This window comes from Falco cherrug, chromosome 3 (genome assembly GCF_023634085.1).
Source record: "Falco cherrug isolate bFalChe1 chromosome 3, bFalChe1.pri, whole genome shotgun sequence".
Lineage (NCBI taxonomy): Eukaryota > Metazoa > Chordata > Aves > Falconiformes > Falconidae > Falco > Falco cherrug.
This window is the reverse complement of record NC_073699.1, coordinates 52,522,660-52,544,915: the sequence shown is the minus strand read 5'-3', so window position 1 is coordinate 52,544,915 and position 22,256 is coordinate 52,522,660. Positions and strand designations below refer to the sequence as shown.

General features: G+C 40.8%; 1 protein-coding gene across 4 annotated transcripts in view; it reads right to left on the bottom strand.

Annotated features, from left to right (window-relative positions):
* The window catches only part of NOL4 (nucleolar protein 4), a 201,388-nt gene that overhangs the window by 8,255 nt on the left and 170,877 nt on the right, over positions 1–22,256 (bottom strand). For all 4 annotated transcript variants that reach the window (XM_055705990.1, XM_055705992.1, XM_055705991.1 and 1 more), the window contains 2 exons: positions 6,426–6,606; positions 2,293–2,373 (listed from right to left, as the gene is read on the bottom strand). In XM_055705990.1, the coding sequence (XP_055561965.1) occupies positions 2,293–2,373; positions 6,426–6,606 (262 nt within the window). The remainder of the gene's footprint in view (positions 1–2,292; positions 2,374–6,425; positions 6,607–22,256) is intronic.

Sequence of the window (22,256 nt, the reverse complement as noted above, 5' to 3'; positions counted from 1 at the left end):
TTTTTCTATTTACCACCTCAGTCCAGTTACATAGACCTAATTTCCTCTACGAGGTGGAACTGTTCTTGTTGGAACCACATCCAGCTGAATATGAGAACGCTGAAAACCCACTCTTCACGTGCTAGACAATCATTTATCAAATTAGCTGCTAGGAATATCTGCCATTAAATACACTGCTGGACAAATGGCTTTTCTGTAAATTGCAAGACTTAAATGGAAATAGTTATTGCCTCATGCTCTACTCATTAGCAACATGATTTATATCAAATTCCAAAATATGGGTCAGATGTAGATGTGCTGTTACTGATTGCTTAGACACTGTCAACTGTCTCAGCAAAAATCCCTTAAGAATTGTATGCTGTCACTGGGCAGCTACCAATCTTATAATTAACAACTACTGAAAGAATAATATATGTGTCAATGACTTTCAAAATGGTTATAACTATTGCAGATGATATTTTAAAATAACAAAATTATTTTTTAAAATATGTGCTTAAGCACATGCTTCTACATTTTAACAATGGTTAAGCAATCTTTTTCATCAGTGAAGATGTAAAAAGCAGTGGCACTTATTTATAGAAAAATACATTTGTCCATGCTTTGAAATCGCTCTTGTGTATCTTTTCTATTGCACTTATTCCCCTCTGTCCCTTTTTTCCCCATGAGTAGCTTTAGAAGTGAGTGTGTACTGGATACTCATATACTCCAATAAAACTAAATATAAACAACTATCAAAATATGCTACTTTTTCCAAATCAGATGTATTTATTACTGCAAGAATGTTTTATTGTGATATTATGCATCTGTCAGTGTTTCTTTTCCTCCTGCCTTCAGAGAGCAGATGTGCCTAAAACTATTGTTTCAAAAGCCAGATCTCCGATCAAGAAAAAGGGACTAATGAATTGGACCTTTTAAGCTTCTTTCTCCCTTCTATGCCTTTCCCTCTGGAAAACAGACCTTCAGCTAGCTTAGCAGAAAAAACTGCTGTGTTGCCTGAGGAAAAAGATGTGAAAACACAGAAATGCCTATAGCCACTGAACATCATGCATTTTCACCAGTCAGCAAACACACTGGTTTGTGATGAAATGATTATGTGAAGTTATCCAGTAATGTTTCCTGTCCACCACAGGAGATTAATTATGTGGCATACACCTGTCTTGCCTTAATGGCTGTCTCCTGAGCTTTGTGCAAAGGTAGAAAGTAGGATACTGCCCAATATATCTGCAGACATTCCACCCCTATTCCTATGGTGGGAGCAGACTAATACTTGCACATGCCATGTATCCAGTAAGATGACGAGGAAGAGGAAGGGGGAACAGGAACATGGGGATGATCTTAATATAGAATTCAGCCACAATTTCCCAGTGAGAAATTCCTACCTTTGCCACAGCACAGGTCAAACCATTCAACCTCTCCCAATCCCATATTTTGACTTTTTTAAACAGGGCTAACACACTGTCTCAGGTTTCTAACCCTATCACTCTTGCTCTGTGTCTACTCATGCCCCACGCTCCAGCTGTGTTAGAGACAAGCTGATTTGTCTTTTACCTCTTTCTCCACTTTGATGTCATCAGGGTAGCAGTGAGAGCACAGAAATCTGTGCAAGAGTAGACATGTAAAGAAGAGCTGGAGAGAGCAACCACAGCAAAAATCCCCTACACATCATGGCCAGCCATGCTGTGGGTAACCCAGTCAGCACTTTTAAGAATTAGCTACATACTGGATATTCTCAGCTGGGCATTTTTTTTAACCTAGTTTACTGCCAAGAAGCCTCTACTGATCATGCCAATGCCAAGATTTTACAGAAGGTTACAGCTTCACCAGATTTGAGGGTGTGGAAATGAGGCACCCTCCCTACTGTCACATGCCAAAGTGGACAAGAGTGCTTGGCCCTCCTCTCCCTGCCCCAGAGCAGCACAACCATGCTGATCATTGGGGCTCAACAGCATCAGCTCCAGGAGCTTCCCCCAGATACCCCACCATCTTTAGCAGGTCTGCACCACCCAAAGGACCAGGAGGCAAAAGGACCAGGAAGGCTGACTGGCATGTGGGTAAGAGACTTGGCTAAAGCAGGGAACAGCTGGGAGAGTGCAGCCCTTCTGGACCTCTGGAAGGCAGTAGCAGGGAGAGGTGAGCAGTGTGGCAGGGGTCTAGCAGCTACCAACTGGACCATGGGGCCATTTGTCCTGGTCTGCAGGCCCGCCTGTAGGAGAGGAGGCTGAAAGAGAAGTCTGCCAGGGCTCAGGATCTGTTTGTGGTGTGAACATGTTCAGATTCAACAGAAGGACTCACCTGAGCTGGAAGGGGACTGGACGTTTGTGGTGCCTGGGATGCAGTGCTGAGTTGTAGCTGTGGTGGAGGTAGGCTGCAGATCTGTGTAGAGAAATGGAGACACAACAGCTGCTTTGTCTTACCATGACACAAGGGCATGTCCTGCATGGCCAGTCTGCATAGAGTCTGAAACACCCTCTCTTTTCACACACACAAAAGGAAACGACTGACATTTCTACCTAGAAAACCAGGCAACGATGCAGAAGAAACAGCCTCAAATCAACTCCAGGAATTCCAGCAATGGCAGCAGAAACACTCTCCACATCTCTTGGGGAAAACAGACCTCAGAAAATGAAGTGGCTGTGGACAGTAAAGCTCTGACAAGCCCGCCCTGGCTTTAGAGAGTTCTGACAGCTGACAGTCATCAGGAGAGGGCAGACAGCGACCCACTGGACAGAAACATGTTGGGAGACAGGGCAATCCCACTCTGTCAGGAGGGGCTCAGCAGCATGCAGGGACTTCAACAGCTTCTGCCAGCACCAAGAGATTTTGCTCCCAAAAGAGCAGCCTGTCTCCTGTCCTCGCCCTCCTGCTCTCAAGCTGGGCATCCCTCCAGGCTCAGCCCAGGTGTGATGGATTGGAGCCAGCTGAAGCCTTTGTGGCTGACTAGGAGCTGGCAAGCAAATTTTGTTTATACCCACTGGGCTACCCCACCTCTGAGATTCTCTGTTCAGTTCTGTAGCAGGAACTGCATTAGCCTTAAAAAAGAGAACGTGGAAATCCACCATTCTCAAAGAGCATCCCTTTTCTTACACCTACAAGAATCAAGGACAACATCCCCAAAGGCTTCTCCCCAGCCCATGTACAGGCTGACAGAGGCTCTGTCAACCCACAGATTGCTTGGTGATGGGGTGAAGCTTTCCAGCCAAGCTGGCTTGGCCTAAAGGGTTTAAAAGCAAAGGGAAAATAGACCTTGGTGCTGTAAGCCCAAGCCTTTTCTGCTGTTTTTTTCCTGCCTACAATAAAGAAGGAGTCACTGTACAAACTGTTGCATTCTGCTTGCTCATATTGAAAAGTTGCATGAAAGTTTGCCCCATGCAGTTGTGTAAAAAGCTCATTATGGTTTTGTAATTAGCCATGTAGAAGGACAGGCTGAGGAGGGAAGCACTGCAACAGCAGGCACAGAGAAGTCCCTAAGCCAGAGCCACCAAGCAGTTAGGTGAGCAGATACCCAAGTCGGCAGGCTGGGATCGGAGTAAGGATGACTTTTATAGGGGAGGAAATAACCAAATTAAATGAGTTACAGCATACAAATACATGCATCAGTTGGACTAGTAGATAGGAGAGCTAATTGGACACATTATATTACTGTGGGGAAAGGTCCAGAAATAGGTATTCGAGCAGTGAGTTGTTTTGCAACTTCTCCTTTTTTCTGTTTTAGCAGATATACAAAACCACACTGTATTTGTTTATACACACATCCTGACTGAGCTGTACATATATTTTTACACTAGATGAACATTTGTAAATGTTGCAAGAACATTTGATGGGTTACTAAATTGAAAAGGAAATGCATCCTTAAATTACTTCTTAGGTCCCGAGAATAACTTGCAAGCAAATATCCTGTTCTCCAGAGAGGAAACTCATTAACCATTGTAACAGCCTTGCATATGTTTGGAAAAAAGAGTCCTTGAAAGTGTAACAATTGCAAACAACTGTCCTGTGAGGTCTGTCAGGAGGGAAATCATTACCCCTCTCAACTGCAACTCCACGCACTCCTCTTAGTCTACAAATGAAAAAGCAAATATCCATGAGCATATCAGAGAGGACTGACAGATCCCAAAGAACTGGCCTCCGAGTCCTCCCGTTTCTCCTGAAGGGAAACCAGCTAATGGAGCCAGAACACTTTACCCTCAATAGCCAAGAGATAATTAGGTTGGCTACTGCTCGCTTTCATGTCAGTGAAGCTAAGAAATTGATAGACTTGCCTTTCCACAACTTAGCTAATGATCTTCCTAAAGCAGCAGGTGGGTCACAAAGCAGCAGCCAGCTAGATTTTTAGCATCAACAACTGGTTTCCAAGTGCTGGCACACAGACTTTCAGTTCATGGAACTTACGTGCTTTGGATCCTGTAGGATGCCCATGGAGAAGACAGACACCTTTGCAGAACCCTCCAACTATGCATAACCAACTGGGAGATGTGCAATGTTTTACTAGTCTTACAAAGTAAGAGGACAAAAAGACAAGATTTTCCAGTGCAAGTAGGGAAAGGCAAGGAAGAAGAAATATTTGAGCATATGATTCTATGATATGTCAGCATGCAAACTGTAAGCATCCACTGGCCTCTTCACCCCAGCAATGCTACACAGGGAAATGCAGTGCGCTGCACAGTTCCCTGGCTGTGTCAGGGAATCATCTGACAGTTCCTTAATAAACACTGCTTGTCCTTCAAAACCCATTCTGAGCTTTAATTATGAAAAAACACTGGAGCACTCTGTGTTAAAGGTACAAAGAAAATGTTGCTTCTAATCAGAAATCAGCACTAATTTATGATGTTGAATTTGTACCTCATATTTTTAAAAATTGCATGCTGAAGTGACATAGAATACTTTTGCCTAAATCCCACAATTCACAGAGAAATAGGAATTATGAAAATGTATCCTATTACAAGAGGTTTGAAGGGAAGAACAAGTACACAAAACAGTTGTGATTCTTCACAGTTTAAGATTATGTAAAACAGGACAATTCTAATGGCTTCTGCTGACAAATAACACAAGGGGAGTTTAATCTTACTCTTACTTGGGTGAAAGAGCAAATGTCAACTGTTTGCAGTGGGAACTGGCTCAGATCTTCTCTGGCCACAATGTAAAAGATGATTGTAAAGTCCTTGTGCATTTTCACAAGAAACCAAATTTCCACAGCCTCTTTTACTCTTATGAAAATATTTGGTCAGACATCATATTCAGTACCTCACATATGTTTTTCATGCATATGGAAACAATTGTAATCATCATTCACTCTAAGTCAAACACTTTTGACAATGAAAATATTACCTTTTTAAAGCATTTTGAAAACTTAATGCAAATCGTTCACAGACCTTCGAGGATTTTGGGTGTGGGGTGTGAGGAAGCAGACATGACTGAAGGTCACCGGGACACCACATACCAATAACTACTTGCAGCCCTGATCACATTTTGAAAATTGCTTTGCACATTGAATATAGAGGCTGTAGCTGAACAAATACCATCTTGCCTGAGTCAGCCCATGTACTTGAAGCAGCACTCTCCTCAGCCAGAGAGGGATCAGCCAGGACAAAACCCACAAGGATTTCTCTGTCCTCTGAGACATTCTTAAAATACCATTTTTGCAGGCAAGAGACCTTCAGGTTTCCAAAGTAATCACTTTTCTCTGACAGACAGACAATACCCTTGTTACCAGAATGGGAAAACCTTTTCCTTTGCTCTGAAATTTGTATGAAATCAACACAGGGGACTATCTGAAACAATAGCATTTGCTTACATTTGTTTGTTACAAAAGCTTGCTAATGTAGGAAGGAATGTTGCGTAAATAAATGACACCACTGTTTTTTTTCAGTGGCATACAACCTCATGGTGACACATAGTTACCTGCATCGGTTTTAGTTTATAGAAGGGTATGCTGATTTCTCATTTAACACTTGCTATGCCAGATCCTTATCTGCAGTGAATTAAAGTAGTTAGAGAAAACCTGTGAGAAATCTAGGCTAATTCATTTGTGTTACAAAATATAGAGTTCAGTGTTTTCAAACTCCAGCCATAAAGATACTAATGGCCTCATTTTGTGACCAGTATAGGTGAGGGCAATAATGACAGGGTAGGTCCTCAAAAATGCAAATTGACTGAAGATGTAACCTGGCATTTTTTTACTCAGCTTTGTTAGAGACTTCAGGTTCACTCTCGCCCTATGGTGTATTAGTCCCTTGAAACTGAAAGGAGACTAGCATGCCGTGAGCAAGTATTTTGCTCAGCAGTAGCTGTTTGCGGGATTGTATTCCTGCTCATTATCTGGTAATAGCCTATGGGTATTGAACCCCTTGGACCGGCTTTCTGTACAGCAGGGGGAAACATACACATGTGCACATATACACACAGGCACATTTTGTACGGAAACTCACCACTGCTAGAAGCATCGTTGAGATTTAGCAGCCCACCTCCAAGCCCTCTGTAACTATGGTAACTGTAGGTCCCATTGCCATTGATGTACAACACCTCCTGTGTACTGGAAACGGCCGATGTTGAGTAAGTGACCTGGGCTGGCTCCTGTTTGTACTGCTTGTCAGCTGGAGCAGCCTCATCCTGCAAAAACAAGGAAAGGTTTTGAATTACCGTTTCATTTTACCTTGCACAAGAGAGATCATTTCCATTGTTAAGACTCCACATCTATTGCTTTCAGAAAACTCTAATACGTGTTAAACAAGCACAGATGTGTTTCTGATTGACCAAATAGCAGCTGAATAGAAACAATGGAAAAAAGCAAGAATACAGGTTTCCTAAAAATCTGAGGATATTCATTTATTTGTGCTCCAGAAGCCAACCATACTGTTTCTCAAAGGAGAAGCTGCATCCTCTCACCCTGAAATGCTCACAGTCTTCTGCAAAACCCAACTCTGTCCAGAAACAGCGTGGGAAAGGATAGAAAAAAGCCATTATTTTTTGAGTACAGGAGTGACTCTTCTGAGCCAGAGAATCATATCTTTCTAAATAAGACAAACCAATACAGAATGCACCAACTACTTACTTTGATATATCAGCCTCAGAAATGACAGAAGGAATAGAGGAATGGAATTAAGCATTATTTCCTATGTTTGCAAAGGGCTGAGTGAGTGTCCATCCACACAAGGGCCAAGTGGTAAGGATGCCTCCCTCTACAAATGTGACTTGAAAGCATGTTATCTGTGTATGAGCAGTGACTGTACACCATGAGTTCCCTTCAGTGCTCCCTGTTTGCCTCTTAGATGCTTGCATAATATTTAACAGGATTTAGCACAACGGCCCTCCAATTTTCCTCTAAGGGAGATCATGTCTCAGGTGAAAGTGTATTTTTCCCCACCTGCACTTACCATAGCCACTGCTTAGAGCACCTGACCTACACTCATGATCACAGAACACCCCTGTGGCAACTTTAGTAATGACACAGGTGAAAAAAAGAAAAGCATTAAGAGAAGATTTAATGTGTTTTACTAGTTGGAAACAAGAAAAACTACCAGTGTGTGACTGCTCAGCCTACCACAGGGACCTGAGTGCCAGAATTTCTGATGTAGTCTGCAAATGTATTTGAACTTTATTTCTTTTAACATGTAGATGGGCCTGATTTTGCACTCTTATCTGATGAAAATATATTTCCTTGATTTCAAATAAAATGGATCTACAGAAAATCGGTATGTAAAAAAACAGAGATGAGAATGTCTTTTCAGAGTAGTTAACTGAAAAGTGATCTGTTAGAATTGTCTCCCCTTTGTGTAAGTTTTTGTCCATTTTATGCCTCTCTCTCCTGCACAACCCTTTTACAGTTGCTAAAAATACCGAACTTATTAAGAATACTATAAAATATCTCAAACCTTTTTTACAGTATTTACTTAAAAATCAGAATGTATATACCAGCACAGAGGCATCAAATAGTTCAAATAGTCTCCAGTCTCTGTTTAAAGCAAAAAGGGTTCTGAAGCAGCTTTCCTGTTTGCATCAGGAGCAGTCATTGGTTCCACCTCTCAAATAAGACACTACCAACTTTTTTGAGATGCAGCTATCCCTGTCTTGCAGATATTTATTGGTAAAAGGCTTGGGCACAACTGAGATGACTCAGAAGAAGGTATATATATTATTAACAGAAATTTTAATATTTAATACAGAACACTGAACCATCAGATAATTAATTCCATAAACAATCAGAATGGGGCCTCTTGGGCACTAATATGAGCAGAGGCAAAGCTTTGCATTTTTAAGAGAGTTGGCCAAACTGGTCTCTTATATATTTTCTTAAGTAATAACAGGCTTAAACAAAGGGCCAAAATTGCAATGCATTTCTGCCAGGAATTCAACTTCAATATAATTTACCTTTTATCTCCAAAGGTCATTTCTGTCTCTTATAGAAGAAAACATATTATTTTCTCTGAGAAAATATTCGTAAGCTATACAGCAAAGTTCTATCTTGGCAACAAAGCTTAACCCATCATCCAAATCTTTAGTACTCTCAAGGCTGAGATGTTCTGTATCCTTCTGTCTAAAACTAGATTATACTTCCTGCCATAGACTTGCTCAGACCCTCATTTTATTCTCACAAAGATCAGTAAAGGATCTTCTGCAAATTTATCAAGGACTGGACTGTGTTCAAGATGTACACTGCAAAGGGGATTAACTGCTATAGCTGAGCAGAGTATCTTCAGGGCCTGTTTCCTTATGCTGATTGTCTGGATCCCACAGATTTGCTGTCCCTGAATTTACATGTCCTCCAAAGCCTCTCTAGTCAGTGCACTGAAAACCTAACTGAGTTTCTTGCAAAGCTGATGCCCTGAGCTTCTAGTAGAGCACAGCAAGGGTGCTTGATGCACCTTGGTGCGTACTAGCCCGTGTGTTAGAGCACGAGGCCAAGTGGGAGATCCAAGTTCTGCCTCCTTGTTGCAATACACAGTGAAAGGGTGGAAAATTTGGGATGCAAGGTCTTTGCTAGCTGTGGTGAGGAGGGGACCTGAACTCAGAGCTGCCATCTCCTAGCAACCAGGCTCAAAGCAAAACTGTGGTGGGAGTTGTAGCTGAAGCTGTGCCACTGTGTGGAAAGAAATGTACAATTCATAGTTAGAGAGACACATAGCTACAGAGATAGCAAACAAAAAGGGAGCGTGACTCAGTTCCCTTTCAGAGAAGTGCTGTCCTGGGAGGCTTCCAGCCCTGCTCCCTTCCAGCTACTCTCTAACACAAAACTCACAAGCTGCTCTGAGGTCGGGAATCCAAGGCTGGGGCTGTGCTGCCAGGGGTGTCTTTGGATCAAACTAATCGCAGCCCTGTGCAACACTGTGGCATGCCATAGGCTGGGGCTGGACTTGTAGCCCAGGTGTCCTGCTAGGGAAGGCACTTCTTGGAGGGGTGAAAGGGGTTGAGGAGGATGCTGAGCCCAGGAGTCCTGATTCTGTGTATGAGTTCCAGTCTCTTGGCCACCATACAAAAGGTGGCTTCCTCTAAATATTACATCTATTTTTAAAGAGCAGACCGATCACTTGTACCTAAATAATGAATAAGTTGCCATACATTTCAGACCTAAAATGTAGGTCTCATCCAAGTGCTTAGCTTGGTGCTTCAGGATGACTAAATGCAGAAGCAGGGCAGGACTTCTGGCAAGCATTTTCTGAGCAGGCTCAGGTGTCAGCCCTACTGTAGGATTATGAACCATTAGCCTGGTCCCAAGGAGTTAAGGTGTTACCTCTCATATATTCCCCTGGGATTTAAGCATTTTTCAGGAATGTTTTGTGCTTCAAAAGACAAAACTCTGTCCTTTTTCTCTGCAGACACACCAAGGATAAAGAAGCCAGGCTCTCTTTTTTCTTGAGGAGAGAGAACATTAATATATTCACTTTTGTACACCTGAGATTTATTCTGCATAGATTTACTCTCTTCTTTCCTTTCATCTTAATTGCCTTTGCTTTTAAACTAATGTAGAAATAAAACAAACATAGCAGTGTTCCAGAACTCAGATATTTTAATATTGTTAGTCATTTAGCACTTCTTGTTTCTCCCTGTATTATGTTTACACAGGAAAGACTTAATAATTTATTTAAAATGTTATTGAAAATGATTTTAATTTCATAATAATCAGTAACAATTAACTAACCATTTATTAATATGTCTGACCTAACTACCTGGAACACACACTGTTGTAATTAATTAAAAAATTATAAAACTTGAAAGGTATTAACTAAACATTTTAAAACTATTTATAACTTACCTTTAGTAAGAAGTACAAACAAGATGCAGATAATATATTTGTCCATCTAGAATTTGACTTATACCACCTTCATTTTGTATATGGCAATGGAAATAAGTCATCCTTCTAACAACATTTATCTTCTGAATTTATTTTGGAGAAGTAATTTAAGTCTTGAGCATATAATCTTGAAAATGATCGAAATCATAGAAATGCAAAAATATCTTTTCGGGACAAAAGCATGCTAAAAAGACAAAGTTATCTGTTCACTGGAAAAAGTGGAAGCATGAAGTACATACTGTGATCCTCAACTTCGTATATACCAGAGTATCTACGTTTCAGTTTTATGGCCAGGTCTGTATGAGGAGAACACAATATTGTCCTTAAAAGAGCAGATAGATGCAATTTCTTTGATTTTTAATCAAAGCAATTAAGTAACTCTCTAAGGACACAACAGACCAAGAAATTATTTCATGAACTACTGCATAACCTGTACATTGAAGAAACCCTGCTCTGCTCTCACTGTTATTCTGAGCAGCTAACGAATAGTTTAAAAGGAAATACCATCCACAGTAACACAGATGCTAGTGCAGAATGTCATGATTGTGGTACAAAGAGCCAGGCTCACCAGCAGCACCCCAGCCTCCTGTTCCCCATGCCAGCAGAGGCACAGCATGCACATTTGTTTTCAAAAAGTCTATCCTTTGTGGAAGCAAGTCTAACAATGCCATTGCTCCTTTATTTCCCCTGTCTCCTTCACCAACACCAAAATAATACAAAAAGAAGTAATAGCTTGTTAAAATAAAAAGCCTGGCAAATCTGGGCTGCATTGAGTTTTGATCCTATATATACGCATGTCAGAAATTCTGTGTATTCCCATTAAGAGAGAGCAGTGCTATTGCCTTGGCTCCACTGTCAGCAACAAGCATTGTTAACATGTAAATATAAATCCCAAAAGGGAGCGTGCATGCAAACCAACTCACATGGACAATGCGAGCTGACCATAAAGCTAACAAAACTCCTGCAACAAGAATATAAATGGTAATGTTCCAAAAATGGCAAAGATAGCAACATGCATTTAACTAATGCTTTAATGAAGTACTAGACTGACAAATTAACAATTCTGAGACTGACAGCTTTTAACTGACCCTACATCAAGGTGATGTTTCCCACACTCAATTAGAAAAGAGATAAAAAGGCAAACACATTTTTATCTCATGTTTCTTGATACTGTCTTTTTTAATATGTTAAACTGAAAGATGTGGATTTTTTTGTTCTTGTCAATAAACACTTCTCATAGAATACCACTTTGAGGTTAGGAAAACTCAAATGTAAATTAGTCTTCAAACAAATAGGCAAGCCAGGGACCCAATATTTGCATATGGTCCTCTATTTTTTTTCAGCATAGGAAGAAAAATTCATTCAGATGAAAAATTTAAAACCTGCATTCACGTGTTTTAAATTTGGTTTTAGCCTCAATAGCTTGTAGTATGGCTTTAGAAGAAAGGAAATGATGTTTCATATATTTTTATCATTTGGAACTCACCAATTTATTTCTATGATTTTTGAATCAAAACTAAAATAAATAGAAACACTTGATAAAACCATGTAGCACTTTCCAAAGCGTACACAATTAATCTTCACAACACTTCTGTTAGATAGAACTTTTATCACTGCTTTTCAGATGGTGAGATTCTGGCAACAAAGGCAACCTTAAGCTAGCATTACCTAATATGTAAAGCACTTGAGTTCTGCAACCACAATAAAATAATGGGTTCCTTTTGTCTAACTTTATTTTTAAAATAATGGGAAGAAACTCATAAGTTTCATCACAGAGCATTCTGCTGAATCTGCAGGGGTTGTGGGGCTGAGAGCTCTCTGCCCATCTCAGCTCTTGCGCAGAGAAGCAGCTGCCAGGGTAAGCAGCCATCATTGTCTGCATGGAGCAAGCTGTTTAAAGCAAGATGAGCCACAGGATTCCTGGCTGCCATTGCAGGGCCCGGAGATCACTGACATTACCCTGCCCATGACCTGATCATGTATACCTTGTTCTCTGTGTCTTCAAACTTATTTCACACTGTCTCTTCAAAATCCCTGACTCCTTATCCCATCCTCCTTGCTTCTCCAGTTTCACCTTCCACCCTCCATCTCAGTTTGTCATCTTGCCTAGCAAATTCCTGTCCCTCCTTTACAAACAAGTCTCTTGATGCCTGAGAGCTGAGCAGCTTCCACAACTCAAGCCCATTCATTTCCTAGTTTGTATTTAATCAGTGTCACATCCACTGATGGTCCCATCTGAGATTTCCTCTCCCTCCTCAGACTCCTAATCCCAAAATCCTGTCCCACAGGGAGCAAAGCCAGGTTCCACTATCAGCCAGGGTAGCTCCTGTTTTCAACACACATTATTTTTCTGCTAGTAATATCTGATCCTCTTCCACCACTAGTTCTTTAATTCACCTAACCATTTTCCTTCACATAGCCAGCCTCAGATACTCACTTCCTCACCCAACCCCATCTCATAATCTCACTTTCCCTTCATCCCTTGTTATGTCTGCTCCTGCCATGGTTCACAGCCCCAACACTCCTCCCCTCCATTCTGCACTGAGATCCTAGTCACACTCACTGAAATTTGAATAACCTGAGAATTTAGCAACTAAAATGTTTTGACTGTGTAAGCATGTGCATCCAGTGTCACATCCTTGGCATAAATGACACCACTATATTGTCAAGACCAAACACAGAGCCACTTTTTTTTTTTTTTTTTTTTTTAATAGTAAATACATTTAAGACTTGAACTGCCCTTACAGGACAATATTTTCCTCATTCTTGAAAATGGCTGAAGTTTTCTCTGAAAGAGTTCAGCAAACGGAAGACATACAGAACAGTACATGTAATCCCTGGGGGCTGAAGGTCATGAAATTATCACCAAACTGCATACCTAGCATTATAAAGGCAAGTGTCAGGTAATCTTAATAAGTGATGATACTACTAACTGCTGGGATGACACACATTGTTCTGACAGAACTCTGAATCTTTTATTAGCTTTAATTACATTAAATTAATTCTCTAGTGTTTGACCCAGCTTTTAATTTTATGACCAATATCCTGGAAGCCTAGACAGCTAAACATTATTTTGGCACATCACAGTAGGCTTAATTTTCCTTTAACACTGCAAAAAGGCTGTTGACTCAGTGTGCTTAGCAATGGTGGAAATGGTATTTCTGCAAATGATGGGTGTGAGTTTTCCTTTTAGTTTGGGTTTCCATTGCACATTCTTTCTCCCCTCTCCAGTTGCTGAGGTTTGTGTTGGGATACTGCTCACTAAATAAAACCTGTTCAAGGCTAGGAAGGCCTGAATGAAATGAAACAGACCTACATAATTCACTGAGTTTGAAATCCAAATGAAGCTTCAGAGTAGTCCTTTGCATTGGCCGACCTTAATATTTACATACTGGACATTTATAGTCCTTTAAAAGGACGACGTCTTTTAATATTGTAGGAGGTGCTCTTACAGCTGTGATCTAAGCATGGAGGCAAGGTAAGGTTTGTAGAAAAAAAGTAATACAATACTTTCTCCTAGACCAGGAGAAGAACTTGTGTGCTCAAGGGCTGATCTAGTAAAAGTTACTCCCTCCCCTAAAAAGCCTTATTTCTTTTACAACACAATGAGCAAAAGCCAGATCTTCAGTTGAAGCCCCCAGAGTTTCAGTACTCACAATGAGAAAAGCCAAGCATTTGCTACAGGTTCCCTGATGAAATTGTGCACAGAAAAGTTAATTCATGTGACTTGTTTGCCATGCTGAATTGTGCTTTCATACCTCAAAGCTATTTTGAATAAAGTTCTACAAATTTTTCCATCCCTATATTATTAATCCAAAATTAACATCTACCTGAGATTTCAGCTCATCACACAAGGCACAGAGCTGAAACCTAAAAACTGAATTGCTACAATCTTTACAATCTGTTTAGGAAAATACTTGAAACATACCACAGACATATTTTATCTGAGTGGTAAAGTTATTCTTTGATAACTTTCCAAGACCAATATATATTTTATATCTATATCTATTTTGATATCCATATCTACTTTTATATATATCTATACCTGGGCATTTCCTCCATCTCTCAGGCTAGCCACAGTATTCTTTAAAATGATGCCTCCGTTGACAGTCCCACAACCTGTTGTCCAAAATCACCAAGATGAAAAGATGTAAAAAATAATTGCACCCCTGGACAGATTCCTTCCCCTTTAAGTTTAGTTGTCCTTCATAAACAGCATTCCAGGTCTTTGTCGGAGAATAAGGCACTAGAATTATGGATGAGGCCTATGCACAACCAGCAGAAAGACCCCTGAGGTTTTTCCCAGAAGTACTAAGAGTGAATATGAGCAAGCTGACTAAAATAAAACACAAAATCAAGTTCAAATAACATCACAGAACTCATGCCAGTTATTCTTTAGATTGTTTTGATAATTCAGGGGTGGACTTAGCAGTGAAATCAAGATGCCATAACTGCTGTCCTCAAGCACGTACACTATTTCTCCTCTTGTAAGGTATAGCTGGAGGACTGCACAGCTTTCTGTTTCCCACCCTCTGTCATCTGACCTAGACCATGTTTTCCTCTACCCCTTTCTGCATTATTTTCTTCACTTTTACTTACTTAAATCAAGTACATAAAAAAATGAGAAAGCCTGTTCTTGTGTGACATACTACTCAATTTGTAGCTCAGTTGGAGCTGGGTATTCCAGCTAAGCTGAACATTTATGTTTTATCTGTGAGTCTATCATCTCATCATTACATAGACTTCAGTCTCAGCACAGTTTTCTGACTCCTGTACAGAGAAGCAGCTGCCAGGGTAAGCGGCTGCACAGAGCACGGTGTTTAAAGGAAGATGAGCCATGGGATTCTTGGTTCCCATTGCAGGGTCTAGAAGGTGTCCACTTCTTAAACATGCGGAGATTGCTGCCATTCCCTGCCCTGTGACCCAGTAGTGCATACCGTGTACCACTCTCTCCTTGCTTCTGTCTATCATCTCATCATTACATGGAGAGCGCACTGGTCTCAGCATAGAATTTTCTGGCATTGATGTAACATTATATAAAAAAGTGCTCCTAGCATGCAGATGCAACTGTATTGAACATGTTACTGCCAGAAATCTAGGTATCAATGATGATCTTGCTGTGCAGTCCCGTATCAAAATGGTTTTCATATTTTAGACAAAAAATGATAAAAACAGTTTTTTAGATGGTGAGGAAATACTGATATACTCTAATTGAACTAAATCAGGTGTAATACAGAGCCCAGTTAGGCATCTAAACTCCCTGTAATGTCAACGGTAATGTGGGAACTTGAAGAATGTCTATCAAAATGTTAAGTTAGCTACTAAAAGTTTGAGGACTTACCAAACTGTCCTCCTGACACAGGGTATACAGCCAAGAAAAGAAAGCATCATCAGTTTCAGATTAGAAGGGCAGAAGGTTCCTTTTGCTTTCAGGTTCTTAACATTGAAATGAACTGCCAGCATCAGTGCTGTCATCAGGCATCAAAAATGACATGAGCTAGTGTTCAACAAGAAATGAAAGTATGAGGCTGACACAGAAAAAGAAGATCAAAATAAAAAGGTGCTGCTGTGTAGGAGAGAAATGAACCTCAGACTTTTGCATTTCTGATAAAATGACACATCATTTATAGACTGGAATGGGTATGTTAACCTTAAATAAAAGGTTAGCGTTTTCACATTGCAGTATTTGAGTCTTTTTTTTTTTTTTTTCACTGCTGCCACGTCACCTGCAGAACAGAAAATGTTTCTGGAAGAGGTACTTGTATGGCTGTTGCAAGGAGCTGTCAGAGAATCACTTTTGTTGGAGCAATAGCAAAGCAGAGGGATCATTTTTCATAGCCTGTCAACTTTAGCCAGTTTATTATCCACTGTGATAGCAGAAAAGCAACATGAGCGTTCAGAGGTCACCAGTGCTGCTGGTCAAGCATGGACACATGGATGAGTGAGTCCTACAGTTTAGATAACTGTGATGCAAAGTCACTGGGGAAAGAGAAACTGGGTTCTTCTAAAGGACCATGTCTCTCTCTGTCCAAATGGAAAAGGAGAGCATTTATCTTTTTCAGTGGTTTTTGAGAGAAACTTACTGTTCTCTACTGAAGGTGATTTTTTATTTTTAGATTTGGAAGGTTTGATTTTTAGATAGATGATTTTTTAATGTGCTTTCCCTGGTTTGCTTTTTTCCATCAGAAACAAAGGAATGTTAAAATGTATAAATCAACGTAAGCAATCACATTTGAGGTGGACTAATGATGGGAAGTGTCCTGCCAATTAACTTTATAGCTCCTGCTGTTCCTGTATTAGGTTACAGTTGTCATCCTTCATAAGCTATTTCATTAGTTATATTGGACATGGTCACGCTCTTTATTTTTCTAGAGAACTTTAACATATGAAAAAAAATTAGTTAGCTAACAGTTTCACCACTACTAATTGAAAGTTGTCTCAACATGCAAGACAGGTGCATAGCGTAAGACTGCATAGCACACTGCAGTGTATGCACAGCAATGACTTCCTCAGTGCAACTTTAAATAATGTGTTCAGTGGTGGCCAGAAGCAGATTACAAACAGCTACAGGGATGTAAGAGGCAGAACTGGACCTGGTTTGAATACATGAATTGTGCCAATGCCTTTGATTTTTGGCAAAACTCCTATGTGCTCATGGTGTATTTCACAAAATACATGTGACATTTCCCATGGAGAAAGCAGTACAAATTCAGACGGGGACAAAGGTGCCATGCAAAGGGCAGAAGAGTCTTTAGGGCCATCATTTTCTGCTTGGCAGAGGAACACCAGAGGAGAGAAGGCAGGTGGAACTTGCACTCCTCCCCATTGTACCAGCAAAGAGAAGAGGTTTGTTAGGGCCCACACCTCATACAGAATTTCTTCTTTCGGGGATAAGCAGATTTTTACTCTGACCTAAAGAACAGCAGAGAATGGACCTTGCCTCAGGCCTTATGGTGTTATTGATTTAGGCCTTGTTTCAGCAACCAACCTTGAGAATCCCCACCTCCTCCACTGCACTTAACCACCCACTCTCAGCCCACATTATCCTTCAAAGGAAAGCCAGTTTCCCCTGGAAGACCACATCACCAACTCCTTCAGCCTGCCACAGAGGATGGGACCACAGAGAATATGCAAGGATTCTTTCCTTCCCTGTGCCACCTTCATTGATCTCTCAGCCCAAGATATCTCAAGGCACAGGACCATGGGAGCAGGCTCAGCAAGCCTGCTAGAGAGCTCATTTGGTACATGCCTGAATCCAAAAATGAAGCACTGCACAATGAACTCCAGGGCCCAGGATGCCCCTGCTGAAATTAAATTAGCTGAAAATCTGGGGCGGGGTGTGTGTGTGTGTGCGTGCGTGTGTGGAAGGTAAAACTTCAGTGGAAATGAAGTACAGGTTATGTCACGTTTATTCTTATGTTGCTGCACAACCCCTCTAGTCCTTTCCAAGCCAATTTCTTTGCAGAGGCTAGTATCTTGCTGAAGAACATGGCTACTGATCATTTTTGCTGCTTCCTCATTGACAGGCACTACGAATGGAGGAGTTTGAATATCTGACCTTTCTTCCAAACAGAAAAAACATAAACTACAAGAAAACAACGTCCTTTTTTCCCATCCCAAGAGCAGTTTTGCCTGCAGGTAATGGCACTGAATGAATCAATGTATTACTGAAACTGATGCATGATGACAAAGGCATAGCAGTACTTACTACTGAACCAAAAGGATGCAAAGCGAGAGAAATTCCTCCTTCGCAGTATATTCTTCTCATTCAGAACAGACCTTGCTATGCCTTAGACAGCTCCACTTCTATGATCACAATAAAGCATTTTTCTCTGCTTTTTTCATACTTGCGTGTACTGTCCTCAGGAAATTATCTCAGTGAGCCACTCCTACAGGGAGAGACATTCCTGTTCCCCCTTGCCAACATGCCATTTTTTAGTGACTATGATGGGCAAGACTTTCAGCTGGGAGAGATCAGCATTACTCCATTCAGTGCAGGAGGACTGTTGCACCAGAACACCAACAGAGAAAATTTTTAAAGTCATGAATCAAATGTTTAGGGAGCATGCAGGGGAAAGTGTGTGGGAGTACTGGAGCAATGCTTGTGCCAGCTTTGCAGATTTATTACTACAATATCATCACGGTCAACATAATTAAACCTCCCACTATAGGTCTCTTCGTCTATTGCATTACAACTGGTATCACTCCCACCACTGACAGCATATTTTCTTGACACAAAACAGCTTTCCATACACCTGCTAGCTCTGGGGTATGGAGATGCAACTAATGAAAAAGTCTATTGGAAAACTGGAGTATGACTTGAACTTTTGAGCGCTTCTTCCTATTTCTCTTCTGCCCCACACTTTCTTTTAATATTACCTATACTGGAGTGTGTGGCAGGGGGAATGGACCAAAGCACTTTATATTAGATTCTAAATGAAATTATTCTTCATTTAAAATGAGAGATGACAGCCTAGACATGAAGCATTTGAGGTCAATGCTGAATTAACTTCTTAGTTTCACCTAATTAAAAATGTCTGTGTTCTGCTTTGAAAAGGAAAAAATTAAGCACACTGGACATTCCAGCATTTTACCGTATTTACAGTATGGTATCCCTTTCACAGGTCAATTCTAGTAGGAGTTACAGATAGCTGTCTTCTAAAAAACCCAGTTTTCTCATCTCTTAGAGCAGGGGTCCTCAAACTACGGCCTGCGGGCCGGATACGGCCCCCCCAGGGTCCTCAATCCGGCCCCCGGTATTTACAGACCCCCCCACCGGGGGTTGGGGGGGAAACCAAGCAGCTGCAGATGGCTGCCTGCCACTGCATCCGCGCGCCGGCCCCCTGGTTAAAAAGTGTGAGGACCCCTGGCTTAGAGAGTGAGCAATTACTATTTTGCATGCACTTAATGACTGGCTCTTGTTTTCAACACTAGGTTCAGATATTTTAAAGAAATTTTACCCTGTGTTTGATACATTTGATCGCTAATTATTTTATTTCAAATCTGCATTAAAGTTTGAACTGTGAAAACCAAAATTCTTTCTATCAATTCAATGCAGGATGTCTGGTTTTGAACATTGCCTCAGGTACAACTTGACTTTTACAGTTTAAAAATAAATATTTAAAAACTGTTTCTAAAATAAAAGGTATTTAAAAAAAACCAAACAAACAACAAACCTGACCTCCCCACCCTGTCTCAAACTATTTAGTAGAAAGAAAATGTTTTGCTACTGAGGAAGACCTGCTCTAAATTTTTGACAGAACTTGGTGCACATCCTGCAACTTTAACTATCATGAGGGTTCTGTATTCAAAAAGATTCATTAGATAACAAGTGATGCTTTGGGGTATGGCCTTTTGATTCTACAATCCTCAAACCAGAATAGCATAACCCACTGGAAGAAACAAAGAAATGAACTTTGACTGGCCTTTGGAGGATGCACTTTCAGATTTGCTCCATTAATGGAGACAGTAAAACTGAAGCTTAATATGAAATACCATGAGTAATAACCATGAAATTTGTGCACTGCAGTACAAATCTGTTCCCCAAATATTCTCATTTCAGGGGAGGATTCTTCTGGCATGATGCCTGGGCTGTTGGCCACAGCCTGCTTGGCTGCCTTGCCCTGTGCCTAGCCTCTTTAGCAGCTGGTGCTGCTCCCAGGCAATGCACTCAGCTCCTGCTCCCACAGCTTATTATAGATTGTTGGGGGTTTTTTTCTTAGAAAAATATGTTTCTAAATTTAGCTTAGGGACATCAAGCCAGTTGTTGAATCGCAAGCATGTTCATGCTACCAAACATAAGCAGTCTGTGCGTACATTTCTACATATATTTTCTGCATGGAGTATTGCACTGTTCTAACCAAGGAATAGATCTGAACCCATTGTGCAACTGTTGCTTTGAATTTTGTAGTATTTTATGGTTGGTCAAAGTCTTCTAAATCTAGTAGTTCATTAACCAAAATCAAAATACCCCACTCTTGAAAAATAAGAGTATGCACATGCACACTGGATTTGCATTGATTTCATTAAACTGGCCCAATCCTGGCATGATAACAGGGATTTACTCACCAGAAATATTACTCCCTGCCTGTGTTGCAGGCAGGAGGGTGTGTGCAATGAAGTCAGTAGCTAAACACAGGAAAGGAAAGACAAAATCAAGCTTTTAACATACTTGTCTCTATGCTAGAAACATCTGACAGGCAAGAAAATGTTTCACATTTAGTATCTTCCTGCATATGAAAGGGAGGGATAAGTAAAAATATCTCTATTCCTGGCTTTCAACACAGGAGCAGGAAGAACAAAAGCCCTGACTCCAAAAACCTCAATCTTTAGGCCTGAGGAGAGAACTTTTGCATCTACATTTCCAGCAGTCCTTCCTCTTCTGCCTGCTTGACAGGAGATGGATATTAAAGACACAAGGGAAAAGGCTGTTCTGGTCCCCGTTCATTTTCACTCCACCTGTGGTAGGAAGGGGGATAAGGTTGTTTAAAAGATCCTGTCCAGGAAACAACCAGACACTATTTCTCAGCCTTCAGCTTTATCAACCTCCAGAACAGAAAACTTAACATTGGCATCAATTTTACTTCACATTCAAGATCTTATTGCAGCTTGGGGTGTTTAAAGTGTTCTCTGAAATCAGCAGAGATTTGAAATTCAGCCATATATGCTCAGCACGAAGAGCCTGGAAAAATGAAGCATTTTCTAATTTAATGATCTCTGTGTTGAGGTGAAAAATTAGCTGCTCACCTTGGGGCCTCACTGTAAATCCAAGGCATGAAATTATTTGCAACTGCATGCCTTGCACATTACTCCTTTCCAATACATGTAGCAAATTTAATGTAAGTTGGGCTGGAGCGTGGAGGGAGGAGGGTTGCCCTGTGATACTCAGCAGTCCCTTCCAGCTGCATCTGCTAATGACAGAACCCTGTCCAGCACTGCTGAAATCAGGAATTTTGCCACTGACTTGAAAGGCAGCAGGATTTAAAATTACAATGCACACTACTTATTTTCTTCCCCTTGACAATATGGCCAGTGCATTCTGGGTAGGAAGCTAAGTTTCCCAATACTAGTACATAATTTGATCTCTTGACAATAATCCACATGCAGCTAAACGGTGCCTGCATAACATTTGTGCATCAGTGGTTAAAGCATATCATTTGGAACCACAAAAGCAAACCAAAGACCAGCTCAGAAGTAAAATAATCATTAGATGGGGAAACGATGGAAGTGAACAAGGCCTGAAATGCAAACTAGCGTGTGGGTATCCAAGGATATTACAGTCATCTTAGTGATCGTTTTCAACACAGATAAAAAAGGATAAAGTACTGAAGTACAGAAATCACTCTGATCCCTATTAAATACTAAATCACAAAGAGATGTCTGAATACAAAAAGCTATTATTAATAAAGCTTCTATAGTGTAAGAGGCATTGAGCTCTTTGCAAGCTAAAGTGACTTTTGCCTCTTGTGGTTTTTGGGATTACAATTTCTATTTGTTTGCTTTATATTAAGTGAACTACCTGCTTCTCTTTACTCTTTTCTGTTATCTAAGACTCCACAAGCCTCCAATTCTGAAGTGAAAATCACTTTCAGCTGGAATTTTTCAGATCTTAGGTAAATATACAGCAGAGAGAGGTAATGGCTCCATCCCTCCACACTGCTGACACTTGTGGTCAGCATGGACAAAGTGCCTTTTCTTTCCCATCCTCTAGAGCAAATTAGGCTCTGTGAAACCCAAGAGAAAGGGAACTCCTGATACTTTCTCCTTCACCTCTAACAAGGATGTATAGTTGATGTGCTCTTCCAGCATACTGAATAGCTATGGCAATGACTCCATCTCCCTGTTCTTTGTGCTCCCTCTGAATTTGCAGCTTTTTGCCACAGAAGCACTGCCTCAGCAGGGCATTCTCCAGCATCCACTGGGAGATGTTTTTGCATAACTCCCTTTTCTGTAACAAATATTGTCCAAATCT